This window comes from Amia ocellicauda, chromosome 10 (genome assembly GCF_036373705.1).
Source record: "Amia ocellicauda isolate fAmiCal2 chromosome 10, fAmiCal2.hap1, whole genome shotgun sequence".
In the NCBI taxonomy this organism is placed as follows: domain Eukaryota; kingdom Metazoa; phylum Chordata; class Actinopteri; order Amiiformes; family Amiidae; genus Amia; species Amia ocellicauda.
The window spans coordinates 30,382,983-30,398,916 of NC_089859.1; the positions used below are offsets into that span (position 1 = coordinate 30,382,983).

Genomic DNA, 15,934 nt, shown 5'->3' on the forward strand with positions numbered 1-15,934 from the left:
TCTAATATGTTTATTGGCATTTCTGCGTGGTATGTATAATAAACACAATGACTGTGTGAAATGAAAAAAAAAATATATATATATATATATATATACACTCACCTAAAGGATTATTAGGAACACCATACTAATACTGTGTTTGACCCCCTTTCGCCTTCAGAACTGCCTTAGTTCTACGTGGCATTGATTCAACAAGGTGCTGAAAGCATTCTTTAGAAATGTTGGCCCATATTGATAGGATAGCATCTTGCAGTTGATGGAGATTTGTGGGATGCACATCCAGGGCACGAAGCTCCCATTCCACCACATCCCAAAGATGCTCTATTGGGTTGAGATCTGGTGACTGTGGGGGCCAGTTTAGTACAGTGAACTCATTGTCATGTTCAAGAAACCAATTTGAAATGATTCGACCTTTGTGACATGGTGCATTATCCTGCTGGAAGTAGCCATCAGAGGATGGGTACATGGTGGTCATAAAGGGATGGACATGGTCAGAAACAATGCTCAGGTAGGCCGTGGCATTTAAACGATGCCCAATTGGCACTAAGGGGCCTAAAGTGTGCCAAGAAAACATCCCCCACACCATTACACCACCACCACCAGCCTGCACAGTGGTAACAAGGCATGATGGATCCATGTTCTCATTCTGTTTACGCCAAATTCTGACTCTACCATCTGAATGTCTCAACAGAAATCGAGACTCATCAGACCAGGCAACATTTTTCCAGTCTTCAACTGTCCAATTTTGGTGAGCTTGTGCAAATTGTAGCCTCTTTTTCCTATTTGTAGTGGAGATGAGTGGTACCCGGTGGGGTTTTCTGCTGTTGTAGCCCATCCGCCTCAAGGTTGTACGTGTTGTGGCTTCACAAATGCTTTGCTGCATACCTCGGTTGTAACGAGTGGTTATTTCAGTCAAAGTTGCTCTTCTATCAGCTTGAATCAGTCGGCCCATTCTCCTCTGACCTCTAGCATCAACAAGGCATTTTCGCCCACAGGACTGCCGCATACTGGATGTTTTTCCCTTTTCACACCATTCTTTGTAAACCCTAGAAATGGTTGTGCGTGAAAATCCCAGTAACTGAGCAGATTGTGAAATACTCAGACCGGCCCGTCTGGCACCAACAACCATGCCACGCTCAAAATTGCTTAAATCACCTTTCTTTCCCATTCAGACATTCAGTTTGGAGTTCAGGAGATTGTCTTGACCAGGACCACACCCCTAAATGCATTGAAGCAACTGCCATGTGATTGGTTGGTTAGATAATTGCATTAATGAGAAATTGAACAGGTGTTCCTAATAATCCTTTAGGTGAGTGTATACTAGATATTTGTCTTATACTAGATTCACATTGATACCACATTTACTAGATTAAAATACATGAATAACAGATACAGAACTTGCATTCACATCTGCCAAACTATGTGAATTGACACATGTAAGAAAGAAAATTACTAAATTAAGGCATTCAACCACTTTAATTGGAATAACAGACACATTTTAACTAAAACATCTAAGAACAGCTACATTAAAATCAAACCAATTAAATTCACATCTATAGTTCTGACAGAAGTTAAAAGCTGTTCAAGACATATTTCTGCATTGTATTGTAATCTGCATTTTAAAGCAATTCCAAAGGGCTGTGTTTGACTGACTGACTCTTATAAACGGGCTCTGGTATTTTATATCATGGCCAAATTTGTCTTATAAATCCTAAGATAAGCTTTAACTGGGTAAAACTTCTGGGGAAATGTATGGAGTTCCACATGTTCCTCAATTTAAAAAACAACAACCCATATGTCAATCATTGTGAAGCACTTGGAACCAATTAAGTCTGGTATCTTAAATACTTGTTTCATTTTGTTCCAGATTCCGAAGGTCACTGATGCACAAAGCTGAACAATTTAATCAAAACTCATTGTTAATTTTTTCTCATTCACCGCATAGTGTTCTACTTCATATATAAAAAGTGCATAAAGTGCCTTCTACAGCATTTACATAAAAAAACTAAACAGGAAAAACTTCATTTCTCAAAAATAATTTCATGCTGACAGAATTGTGATGCTGTTATATACAGAATCACTCTGGTTCTTCAAACAATAACAGCAGTAGAGAAAAGCCTGAAAACATTAGTACACATTTTCCTCAGACATGCACTTTACCACTGCATGCCTGTCATCTGGAATTCTGCAGTGCAGAAAGAATGGATCTGAAAGCGAGGGGTGGTGAGGGATTCGTAAGCTAAAAACAGTGAAAAATGCTGCATCACCCTGTTCAGTTAAAGACGCAATGTTGGTGAGGATTTGTCTCTCCATTATTTAAATCCTGAACAAAAGGAGTACTGGTAATCAGGCAATGCACACCAAGGACTGCTTCCGCTGAAGGGGTTGTGTCAATGAAAGGCCATCATTCAGCTGGGGTCTGGTGACTGGTACTGCAGGAGCGCAGGAAAAACGGGCCCAGACTGTTGGGACTGCAGTGCCAGAGGAAGACATGCCCCACTGTGAACCCCGAAGCAGCCAAGAGCATTGACAAGCGTGGCCACAATGGATGCACTTGTGTATCGCAACATAGGCTTGAATGTCAGGCCAGTCCAGGCAGACCAAACCACAGCTCTAAAATGATTGATTAAGTTTTCTCGGCTAAATGGATTTCGTGACAAGACTTTGATTTGAATAGAAATGGGTTCCACACATGTTGTGGTGAGATGGGACTGGGTTTCCTATTCGGACTGTGGCAGCATGAGGTGAAGAAACTCATAAAGGGTGCGGAGCTGCTGCCCTGAAGGACCAGAAGAGGACAACGCCGATTTATATGCGCATTTTCAGAAAACCACAATAAACTGTACGCAGCTGTGCACTTGTGCCCTATTGCAACATGACTGAGACAAACTCAATACATTTAATTAATTTAATCACACAAACAAAATACAAAACGAAAAACAGACCATAACACTGCAGCAGACTGTGGACTGTTTTGTTGCATGCAATAAGTAGCACAACACTATGAACACAATTATTAAATAGATCACAAAATTAAGTAAAATATCCCACAGGACGTGGATATGAATGGATTCTGGTAGCTGTAAAATTGACGTTATCTCTTCCCATTTCCCAAGTGTTCCAGTCTTACTATAAACTTACACTATATTTAATCGCTGCTTCTCACTCAGACTCAAAAACAGGAGACAAAATACAATTATAATTAGAAAAGCCTACCTCTAATATACATTGTCTGATTTATATTCACCAGCTGACTTGGCATCTAATTTGTGGTGTTCTTTACTGACTTTTATTGTTTTGTAATATCATTCCCTATTTAAAATGTAAAACCTTACATAAGGACAGACCTTGAACTAATTGAAAGAGATTTCCCTGGTCCGCTGAGCAGGCCTTTGTGTCTGTTGAGGTTTGTGTTGTGCTTAGTTATTCAGAACAGATCTTTTTGGCATGCATGCCAACCCATGTACAACCCCAGAGAGTCTCTGTGGTTTAAAGAAACACCTACCTGAAAGCTTCAAGGAACAGGGCAGTGGGATAAAAAACATAATAATAAAATAAGTGTAATCAGATGCATTTCTTCCAGAGACTGATCTAACATCCTGGGTTAACATTCATGATGATGCACCAGTCCTGTTCATTGGGTGTCCGTGCTTCCCCTCTCATGATCACAAGGAAACACTGCATTCCGTAATAATCAAATGTAATCGTAAAAGTCATGTTGTTACTGTGAATACCCATAGTGTTTCTGAACGTAGTTTAGGAACGCAGCATTCCTAAACATTTTGAGAAAAATAATAAAATTTTGCATACCCATACAGCCATCATAGAAGACTCAGGTTAACTTTCAGGGTTCTTAAAAGTTGGGATGATAAAATTAAAATGAGGAGTGTCCAGATACAGGAAATAAAGACCCTGCAGCTCTAAAAAAAAAAAAAAAAAGACACTTGGCACTGCCAGCCTATGGCTTTAATTCATCATCTCGAAATCTAGGAATCAGCTGAAAGGATATGCAAAAAATGTAAATAGGCTACTGTCCATATGCCATCTCTCTAGAGTTTCCTGTTCAGACAAGAGCTGGATGCCCTCCTTGGACTCTCATCTTGGCTGGCCAGCTCTGGGTTAATCCTGCCTGAGAGGCCCAGCACAGTGGAGAACTGTGCCACTCCATTGCTCTCAGCCTGCTCTGAGAATTACTACACACACAGCTAAGAATGACATTCAGTTTTTATTTATTAATAAATCGGTTTAGATTTTCCTGATGTGTTCCTCCATGAAGACATCAACCCAACAAAAGCAAACGCAGTGTAACACTTTGCATATTGCTCCCAAGATTAAAGGAGAGTCTGACAGCACTTATTTGCATAGAGAGAATGCTGGGAAATGATGGTGTGCATTGTCGCCTAGTGGTCACACACTGGAACTGCCAGTGATCAACATTTGAGAAATCTTCCTATAATGCGATGAACCTTATAGGCAAAAGCTTCATAAAAAAAGATGGAGAAAGGATGTATGGAGCAATTAAATGACTGGCAACACAGACTGGACATATCAACTGAAATGAGAATGATAGGTTTTAATTATATTAAAGAGTGGAGATTATCTATCCACATACAGAGAGGCTTTGCATTAAATGGTGGTGTGGTCAACTCCCCTGACAACCAAGTGTACACACACACGCGTAATATTGCAGTGCATAGAAACATTTTTTTTTGGCACTTTCAATTGGACAAATCTATTATGAAGAGCAGGCTTGGGGGGGATTGAGAAACGAGAACATACAGTGAGGGAAAAAAGTATTTGATCCCCTGCTGATTTTGTACATTTGCCCACTGACAAAGAAATGATCAGTCTATAATTTTAAGGTTGGTGTATTTTAACAGTGAGAGACAGAATAACAGCAAAAAAATCCAGAAAAACGCATTTCAAAAAAGTTATAAATTGATTTGCATGTTAATGAGGGAAATAAGTATTTGATCCCCTATCAATCAGCAAGATTTCTGGCTCCCAGGTGTCTTTTATACAGGTAACGAGCTGAGATTAGGAGCACTCTCTTAAAGGGAGTACTCCTAATCTCAGCTCGTTACCTGTATAAAAGACACCTGTGCACAGAAGCAATCAATCAATCAGATTCCAAACTCTCCACCATGGCCAAGACCAAAGAGCTGTCCAAGGATGTCAGGGACAAGATTGTAGACCTACACAAGGCTGGAATGGGCTACAAGACCATCGCCAAGCAGCTTGGTGAGAAGGTGACAACAGTTGGTGTGATTATTCGCAAATGGAAGAAACACAAAATAACTGTCAGTCTCCCTCAGTCTGGGGCTCCATGTAAGATCTCACCTCGTGGAGTTTCAATGATCATGAGAACGGTGAGGAATCAGCCCAGAACTACACGGGAGGATCTTGTTAATGATCTCAAGGCAGCTGGGACCATAGTCACCAAGAAAACAATTGGTAACACACTACGCTGTGAAGGACTGAAATCCTGCAGCGCCCGCAAGGTCCCCCTGCTCAAGAAAGCACATGTACAGGCCCGTCTGAAGTTTGCCAATGAACATCTGAATGATTCAGAGGAGAACTGGGTGAAAGTGTGGTCAAATGAGACCAAAATCAAGCTCTTTGGCATCAACTCAACTCGCCGTGTTTGGAGGAGGAGGAATGACCGCAAGAACACCATCCCCACCGTCAAACATGGAGGTGGAAACATTATGCTTTGGGGGTGTTTTTCTGCTAAGGGGACAGGACAACTGCACCGCATCAAAGGGACGATGGACGGGGCCATGTACCATCAAATCTTGGGTGAGAACCTCCTTCCCTCAGCCAGGGCATTGAAAATGGGTCGTGGATGGGTATTCCAGCATGACAATGACCCAAAACACACAGCCAAGGCAACAAAGGAGTGGCTCAAGAAGAAGCACATTAAGGTCCTGGAGTGGCCTAGCCAGTCTCCAGACCTTAATCCCATAGAAAATCTGTGGAGGGAGCTGAAGGTTTGAGTTGCCAAACGTCAGCCTCGAAACCTTAATGACTTGGAGAGGATCTGCAAAGAGGAGTGGGACAAAATCCCTCCTGAGATGTGTGCAAACCTGGTGGCCAACTACAAGAAACGTCTGACCTCTGTGATTGCCAACAAGGGTTTTGCCACCAAGTACTAAATCGAAGGGGTCAAATACTTATTTCCCTCATTAACATGCACATCAATTTATAACTTTTTTGAAATGCGTTTTTCTGGATTTTTTTGTTGTTATTCTGTCTCTCACTGTTAAAATACACCTACCATTAAAATTATAGACTGATCATTTCTTTGTCAGTGGGCAAATGTACAAAATCAGCATGGGATCAAATACTTTTTTTCCCCTCACTGTAGAATACATAACATCATAAAGTGTTCATGTAGATATTGGTTTCTAGTTTGTTTTTTGTATAATCATATTTTTAATCAGCAGCATATCTTTGAGTCAATAGCTTTAGTACAGTTGGATTACAGGAACACTTCTTAAAAAATAATAATAATACAAAAGAGCAAATATTTTTTCAACAATTTGCTGTTAAAAAGTGTTTATAAATGTATAAGCATCTTTGATTTAATTCTTAACAAGTGATTCATAATACTGGCAGCAAAAGTAGAGGGTGATTTTTTTTTTTTTTTTTTTTAATAAACATACACACCATAAATGAGATTAAGAAGACTCCCACTCCCTTCGTTGTGATCATTACAGTAAAAGAGACAGGAAGACAGTGACAATCTGGTGTAAAGTTAAAAGACCAAGAAAAAACCCTTCTGTTTCCTTCACGTTTCCTGCAGCAGTTAGAACTGCCCCCAATCCTATTACAGCGAGGGTGCTGGGAGCTCAAAGCGCCTGGGTCACCCTTGAACTGAGCCACTAACACAGCGTCTCCTTGCCCATACAGAAGTAGGCCGAGGCCATTATGGTTCTCCTGCTCCTCCTCAGGCAAGTAGTACACTGTGGTGCCACTTCTGTCAGCGCCAGGATGGTGGGCACTAGCATTTGCTGAAGGCAAAGAAATCTGCACCAGATGTTCAGAGCATGAAATTGGTCTGCAGAAAATCACCATGGTGACATTTCAAATCTCTATTCTCAAATGCACTGTAGAGCTACAACAATAGGACACTGCTCCTCCTTAATGATTTTATAAAGGATTCCAGCGTAATCAATATGTAGGTATAATAAGCTGTCGACACACACTACTGTTTGCCTGAAAAAACTTGGACTGATTTTTATTCATGTATATTAAATTTACCTGAAGCACATTATTTTAAATAAAAGCTAAAAGGTTTCACAAATTATACAACAAAGAAATCAGTTGCAGACCAAAAAGACAACTGCAACAGGCTTTAAAACTAATTTTAAACTAATCTAAAAAAGTACATGCAAATCAATAAAGTATCAGCAGGAGATGAAAGACTTAATGAAAGTGAACACCATGGAGACTGACAGCATTTAAGATTTCACAGCCTGAGACTAAGAAAAGCTTTGTGCTGAAGTTGGTTTTACGTTCGATTTAAGTCAGTTTAAATAAGTAGGCTAGTTATTCTACAGTCCAGAGTATCTCAAAGAAAATACTCTCCCACAAAACTAAACAATTAAACATACCTAAATAGTTTTTTTTTTTAATTTAGAACTCAAAATACTAATATTAAACAAACTTTAAATAACAAACTGGGGACTGTTGGTGCATTATCTAACTAAGAGTGGATACATGAGAATATATTAAACAAAGGCACCCCCTAGTGGAAAAAAGTATTTAATACAGACAAAAGTACCGACTACAATGACTGAACAGCACCACTGCCTGGTCAGAGTTGTTCCAGTTTCCCTAAACAATTAAATTGTGTTAAATTGTGTGTATGTTAAAATGATAACGTTACTAGATTAACCATTAAAAACATCTCCATTGTTTTATTGTACCTTTCATTGAGAGACAACCCCTTAACAAACCTCAAGCTTTAGCCTTAATGGGTGACAGATTTGAAAGTGGTATACACCCTGAGATAAAAATACACTTCCTGTTTAAAACATGTTATATGCAGTGATAATTCACCCTAGTCAGCCTACACTGTCTAAGTATTGCTAAAGCACTGTCCTTCAGGACTTAAAAACTCTCCCTGAAGCATGAGCCAACTTACAACTTCAATATTTCCAACACTGGAACACAATGAGCTTGTGGAGGAACAGTAACACACTATCTTTTAAAGGCTGCCAAAACACATTCAGCTTGTTTACATACAAAGTGTGTTGTGATTACCCCAATATTGAGAATTTCTATTTGTGCAAGTATCAACACATTCTTTGTGTATATGCTTTGTTTTATTATTGGGTAATAATCAGTACTTAAGCAACCATTTATTTTACAGGTACATTTTCATTTTCTTCCTACAGTACACTCTAAGACTTTCCAATTGTGTTGAATTTGGTGGATCATTCTCATTTTACTAGCTATTGGTTTTCTCTGTCTATTTTAATTAAATTAACCTTTTTATTCTTCCTGTTGGTTCTGTTATATAATGTATTTTAAAATACTGGAAGAACAAGATGCAGAAAATTATAATGGAAATATATTACAGTTCTTTTAATATTATATTCTATGAATTTCAAGTATCTGAATGTAAACAGAAAATTCTTAATTAAGCTACTTATGCAGGAAACATTAAAATCATGCTGATGTGAATGTAAAACAGGAAACCCAGATTGTTTAAATACAAAAAAGCATACATTTGTTGAATGCAGAATTCTTCATAACAATGCATAAGTTAACGTTAGAAAATGCAAGTATTGTTTAATGACCTACATGAAACAACCAGCAAATACATGCTGAATATTAATGAAAATCTTGTTAAATATGATGGTAAAATAGGCCATTTCAAATACAAAATAAAATACAATAAATAAACATGTTCACATTAAATTTCTGCCTGTTTTGTGCAAGCTTCAGAACTACTTATTGTTTTAACTTTGAAATATGGTGAAGTAGGTTTTTATAATTGTCACAGAGAAATGCAATTCCCAATTGGCCACGTCTAAAACAACCAGCACATTCAAAACACAAAAACAAAAAAACCTTCAAAGCACATGTTTTGACAATGTTTCTATTCTATGAACTGTTGTATACCTGCTATGCCATTAGCTTAGATTCCAACATTTAATTTGATCAATTAATCCTCTAAACTGTTATAGATAGTGCAAATGTAATCTTGATGCTCTTGATTTTAAAACTTGATTTGCTCATGGAGATAAATAAGCAGTCTATGCTATAAAAATGTTGCACCTGTCCTTTAAAGCAATTTGCATGAAAAAGAGGTTATACTAGGTATTGGCTTGTGTAATACATTTGCATGTCACTGTTGCACACTCCTGCAAGAGCACTTGCAAATATTCAGTAAAATTAAATTTGTCGTCAGTAAATGTCAGATATTACATCTCATTGGGTATTTCCCAAACATTTACAATTTAAGAATACATTTTCTTCACATCAGATGTTTTCTTGTGACAATACAGACTGAACATCAAGTGACAATCCTCTTGACAGAACAATGGGATTGGGCCAATTCAGGAGCTAATTGCCTGAACTCCAGATGCATATAAATGCAAAACACCAAGAGTTGTGAGATTGTGACTGCAGATCAAGAAGTTTTATAGAACAGAGAATGATTTAAACAATTAAAGAAAAACAAAAAATCTGTTGCAGCCCCAGTCTTTTTTTTATATTATTTTTTATTTTAGGGACTTCGGTCCTTTTTGTGAGTAGGTGAAATGGACTGACTTCAGGGAACTTAAGCGATGTCATTTGAATGATGATAAACATTTTTTAATAAACCATAAAAACCATAAAACAACATTTATTTATATTTCTTGGAGCTCTTTGCTGTTTGGTCACGTTTGGTCACAAGTATCTGTGGAGTTCTGTTATTTTGGCCAGACTGGTTTGTTTTCTTACTTGTTTTAACCTGACATTATCAGAAAACTATACAGACACTGCAATGCAAGCACAGAACAGAAACCTAAGGAAAAAGCACATACTGCCTTTTTGAGTTATAACTGGTCACTCATTAAGTGGACAGTGACTAACATGGATACATTTTTACTCTGATTTGTTGTTCAGTGATTCCTGAAAAAGTTGTCAAGTACAATTTGTAATGGTTTGTCTACCTGTCTGCTTACCATACTGCATTATGTGGCCTCTATGCTTCTTAGCCTACTTTTGGAAATCGCAAAGTCAACATACAGAGACTTTGCCTACAATACTTATAACAAAATGCATTTGTCTTCCCTCAATGTCAACATAAGAAGACCTGACAGGGAATATAATTACATCTAATTTACTGCATGCCCTCCTTTTTAATTTTCAGTAGCAAAATCCCAGAATTAGTGAAAAGTAGATCAAAGTGCAACCAAAAGCAATTTCTCTATTCAGCAAAATACCCGTATATTTTCATTCTCCTCATCAGACTAGTTTTAAATAGTGAAAAGTATGATTACATTATACAAATAAATAAAAAGTGCATCCTAAACACAGCCAGAAAGACGAACCAGAGAGTAAACAGTATTGGACTACTCTCAGTCAAAAAGGCTTAATAAGATCCCCCATATGCAGTGAGTCATGCCATGTTACATGGCTTATGCCAGAGCTTGTTTTAAATTTTCTCTGACATCCTGCTGCATACATTACTGGGCACCTCAGAGGAATACGCTATGGGCGTTAGCACTTTGTTTCTGTTAATAAGGCTGCAGCAGGGAAATGAAAACAAAGAACATGGAAAATTGTCACTCTGAGTAGAAAATTACCTCTCGTTTGGTTACATTTTCTCTGAAATGCACGGGGGTTGGTCTCAAGTTGGGCTCTACTCATTGTCTAAAGCCGTTAAAAGTCCAGGCACAATTTTTTTTTTTTTTTTTATAAAAAAAAGCTCTGCATTTACTCTGCATTGTTCTGTGCAGAGAATTAATTACTAACTGGTGTCTTATTCCATTGGGTTTGTACTTTGATACATCTAGCAGTTATAAGTTATAAGATTTCACCAAGCTAACTATTGGAAAGGGAACTAGGTGAAACAGATGAATCACAAAATGCCCACTGGTTATTGAAGCCTATGCAACAATGCAACACTTCTCCATCTCATTTACTCTAAGCAATCTAATCATTGATTATAACAGAATTTAATAATTTTATAACAAACAACAGTAGCTGAAAGCAATGAAAGTTAAATAAATAAAAAAGTTACTACTGTGCAGACATGCTTGAGGATCTGAAATTCTCATACCACGGTGTATGTAATCCATTTTTGTGAAACACTGAAAAATAAATTATAGCATTTCTGTTCTTCCTCACTACAAGATAACCGTTTAAAACTGAAGGTGCAGTGAAAGTAATTGGCCTCCATGAGGCAGCACAGATTCAACCACAACAACGCAAAAAGCCTTCTTAACGTGGAGGCATAAGAGTGCACTCTCGAACTCTTTAATCAAAATACAAATGGAAGTTTACTAGGTAATCTAAGTCAAACCCTAGTGTAAAACTTGAATTAAATTGCAGTGTAAAATGTATGTAAGGTTTGGATTGGAAATGTAAGTGTGCTCTGAAGAATACTGCTCAGTGAATACTTATTATGGGGTTATTCTACCTTCTCCTTGACTCACAATTCCAGCACAAAATGTGTTGAAAACTAAAGGTTGATTAATTACCTACAAATTATATTGTATGTGAATGGGTTTAATGAAGCAGGTAAATCTGAAGGGTATGCATCATTTATTTCATTGTAAATGAAATCATTTCAGACCTTTTCAGAGTTAATATAATTACAGTATAAATTAAGTGAAAATATTACCCATTGGTCTACATACATGGCATTCCTTTAATAGGGGAGGAAGGTAATAAATGATGTAGTCTTTACTGAAATGTATAATGAATAGTTCAACTTAGTCAGACAAATAAGGCATACACAACAATGCAGTCAATATCCGTACAGATGTTAAGTGGTAAGCATTTATTCATTAATAAATTGTTGAGGTTTTTCATCAAAATACATAATGTTCCATAGTGGTAATAAACCCATTGCATGATAAAGTTAATTCCCCACTGTGTCTAATGAAGCAGAGAGAGCAAACTATTTTCTGAGGCTCTTTAAGTTAATTGTTTAAAGAGATGAAACACTCCAGACCAAATTCTAGCCTTCAGATAGCCGGAATTGGATATAAATAAAAAATGCCTTCTGGGATCAGAGACTAGTGCAATTTTCCATTATGTTGTCAGAACATCTTGCTGTTAAAAATAATTTCATCTAGCTTGCAATCTGAAGCAGAAATGCTGTATGTAGCTGTTTGTTGAATAGGGTGACATCCAAGTGCATTTAACTGACCTGGAAAAAAAGCTGAATTTTTAAAAAGGAAAAGGAAAACTGACAGTAAAGGAAAGCAATTGAAGTTCCCCTTGATTTTCTTATGTGCTTAAAAATAATAATACATAGGTTACTAATTCTATTAATTTTGAAAAGCTGGAGGGCACAGAAATGTTGTCATGGTTGTTGTGTATTTGTTTTCTTCAAATTGATTTAATTTCAGTGCAATCTGTATTAAATGTATGTCATGATATTCCATTTCTCTTCACTGTTTTCAGAATCCATGGCCCTCTCTGAATATTTAGGGTAAGAGAGGGACAAAATCTGCATGGAGATACACAATACAATGTCTAGGAGGGGATACAACTGTAGTAACACCCAGCCAAAAAATGATTTTCATATCTATAAATAAAGTGGATTTGAAATGTTTGTCCAGCACTTTCCTTGCCGTATGCTCTTTGCAAAAGATGTTAATTAAATCAGGATCATTTTCTTGATACTTTCAAAACAAACATGCTCACCTAGAACTCCACAGCACGCACATTTTAACTCTAGTAAATCCGTTACGGAAACAGATGTTAGAAGTATCCTCAAGGAGAAAAGCAGGGCTGGAAATCAAGAAGTGCTGCATCTCATTCCTTGATCAAGCTACCCAATACAGTATGACTTCATGAATTAATCAACAAACAAAGTAACTGACAATGCAGTGATCTGGAAACAAGCACCATATGTGCTGAAAGGAGTTTGGGAAGAGCCACCAGTAACACAGACGTTAAGATAGGGGGTTCAGAATATCAATGGTACCAATAACCTCGTCCTGCTTTCTTTAAAATGTATTTTAAACGAGAAAACGATTTGCATTAATATATCCTATGTGTGAGGAAGGGAGTGGATTTAAACATCAGATTAATCCGAGATGGGAGGTTTACATTTGTGACGGAACAATGGTTTTCACCTCTGGCTTGGCCCATCTTTGGCTACTGAAGCATTGAAATGACTTTGCCGTGTGTGTCTAATTCTCTATAAATCCCAACTGATGATGCCAGGCCTGACTGGCACCAGTAATCAAAAGGACACTAGGACCAGCTGAAACACCACATGCGTTCTCTATCACAGCAACCCAGGGTGGCACTAACTCACATTAAAACAGGCTTGAGTGGATTTAGAGAGGGCTCACTCAAGGTGGACACAAACACTTCAAAAATCAATCTCATACAGTGAGGGAAAAAAGTATTTGATCCCATGCTGATTTTGTACATTTGCCCACTGACAAAGAAATGATCAGTCTATAATTTTAATGGTAGGTGTATTTTAACAGTGAGAGACAGAATAACAACAAAAAAATCCAGAAAAAAGCATTTCAAAAAAGTTATTAATTGATTTGCATGTTAATGAGGGAAATAAGTATTTGACCCCTTCGACTTAGTACTTGGTGGCAAAACCCTTGTTGGCAATCACAGAGGTCAGACGTTTCTTGTAGTTAGCCACCAGGTTTGCACACATCTCAGGAGGGATTTTGTCCCACTCCTCTTTGCAGATCCTCTCCAAGTCATTAAGGTTTCGAGGCTGACGTTTGGCAACTCGAACCTTCAGCTCCCTCCACAGATTTTCTATGGGATTAAGGTCTGGAGACTGGCTAGGCCACTCCAGGACCTTAATGTGCTTCTTCTGGAGCCACTCCTTTGTTGCCTTGGCTGTGTGTTTTGGGTCATTGTGATGCTGGAATACCCATCCACGACCCATTTTCAATGCCCTGGCTGAGGGAAGGAGGTTCTCACCCAAGATTTGATGGTACATGGCCCCGTCCATCGTCCCTTTGATGTGGTGCAGTTGTCCTGTCCCCTTAGCAGAAAAACACCCCCAAAGCATAATGTTTCCACCTCCATGTTTGACGGTGGGGATGGTGTTCTTGGGGTCATTCCTCCTCCTCCAAACACGACGAGTTGAGTTGATGCCAAAGAGCTCGATTTTGGTCTCATCTGACCACAACACTTTCACCCAGTTCTCCTCTGAATCATTCAGATGTTCATTGGCAAACTTCAGATGGGCCTGTACATGTGCTTTCTTGAGCAGGGGGACCTTGCGGGCACTGCAGGATTTCAGTCCTTCATGGCGTAGTGTGTTACCAATCGTTTTCTTGGTGATTATGGTCCCAGCTGCCTTGAGATCATTAACAAGATCCTCCCGTGTAGTTCTGGGCTGATTCCTCACCGTTCTCATGATCATTGAAACTCCACGAGGTGAGATCTTGCATGGAGCCCCAGACCGAGGGAGACTGACAGTTATTTTGTGTTTCTTCCATTTGCGAATAATCACACCAACTGTTGTCACCTTCTCACCAAGCTGCTTGGCGATGGTCTTGTAGCCCATTCCAGCCTTGTGTAGGTCTACAATCTTGTCCCTGACATCCTTGGACAGCTCTTTGGTCTTGGCCATGGTGGAGAGTTTGGAATCTGATTGATTGATTGCTTCTGTGCACAGGTGTCTTTTATACAGGTAACGAGCTGAGATTAGGAGCACTCCCTTTAAGAGAGTGCTCCTAATCTCAGCTCGTTACCTGTATAAAAGACACCTGGGAGCCAGAAATCTTGCTGATTGATAGGGGATCAAATACTTATTTCCCTCATTAACATGCAAATCAATGTATAACTTTTTTTAAATGCGTTTTTCTGGATTTTTTTGTTATTAGGTCTCTCACTGTTAAAATACACCTACCATTAAAATTATAGACTGATCATTTCTTTGTTAGTGGGCAAACATACAAAAATCAGCAGGGGATCAAATACTTTTTTCCCCTCACTATCATTCTACAGGCCTATGTTACAGGCAAGAAAATAAAAACAATCATGTTTCAATTTTGCAGAGCCATTCAAAAACATATAGATATACATAAACATATGAACTAGAGACTGTCCACTACCCTCACCTGCACTTCAGTTCTGTTCCACTTTTTATTTTCATCTGAGGTAAAAATAATGATTATTACAAGCAAGGGGGAAGTTTTTCCCGACAGGAGCCTTCAGAAATCATGCATTACTGATCTGACAGGAGGTCACACTATAATATTTCAACACTATTTCAGCACATTTGTCATTGCACTGACGCCTGTAATGTAGATGAAGGAAATTACACTCACCAATGTGAGAGGTGACGGACTCCAGATCGGTGAGGAAAGCAGGAATTTGCTGGAGCTGTTCCTGGAGCTCGGACACTGCGGCCCTCTTCTTCTCCCAGTGGGCAGACAGCATCACCACTTCCCCATCCACCGCCTTCAAACACAAGCACAGCGTGGGTCACCATGCAGCCTCAGCCAAGGATGTGGGCCTGCCAGTTAAACTAAGTTTGGGATATTTCCTTCACTCTGTAAAAGTGTTTGGAACAGAAGTAAATTGATAAAAAAAAATATATGTATATGGCATTTTACAAAAGTAATGACTGAGAGTAAAAACAAAATGTCTCACAATGATTTCACACTGACACCAAATTCATTTTCAGGTGTTTATCCCAGAATGTAATTTAAAGCATTAAAGCATGTTTGTGTATTTTAAGACTAGTCATGTACATCAATGATGTGCGTCA

The 15,934-nt window shown here is 38.4% G+C and overlaps 1 protein-coding gene across 2 annotated transcripts in view; it reads right to left on the minus strand.

The window, feature by feature from the left end:
- Positions 1 to 15,934, minus strand: part of dtnbp1a (dystrobrevin binding protein 1a) — a 97,353-nt gene that overhangs the window by 62,407 nt on the left and 19,012 nt on the right. For both annotated transcript variants that reach the window (XM_066715876.1, XM_066715877.1), the window contains exon 5: positions 15,492 to 15,624. In XM_066715876.1, coding sequence (XP_066571973.1) covers positions 15,492 to 15,624 — 133 coding nt within the window. The remainder of the gene's footprint in view (positions 1 to 15,491; positions 15,625 to 15,934) is intronic.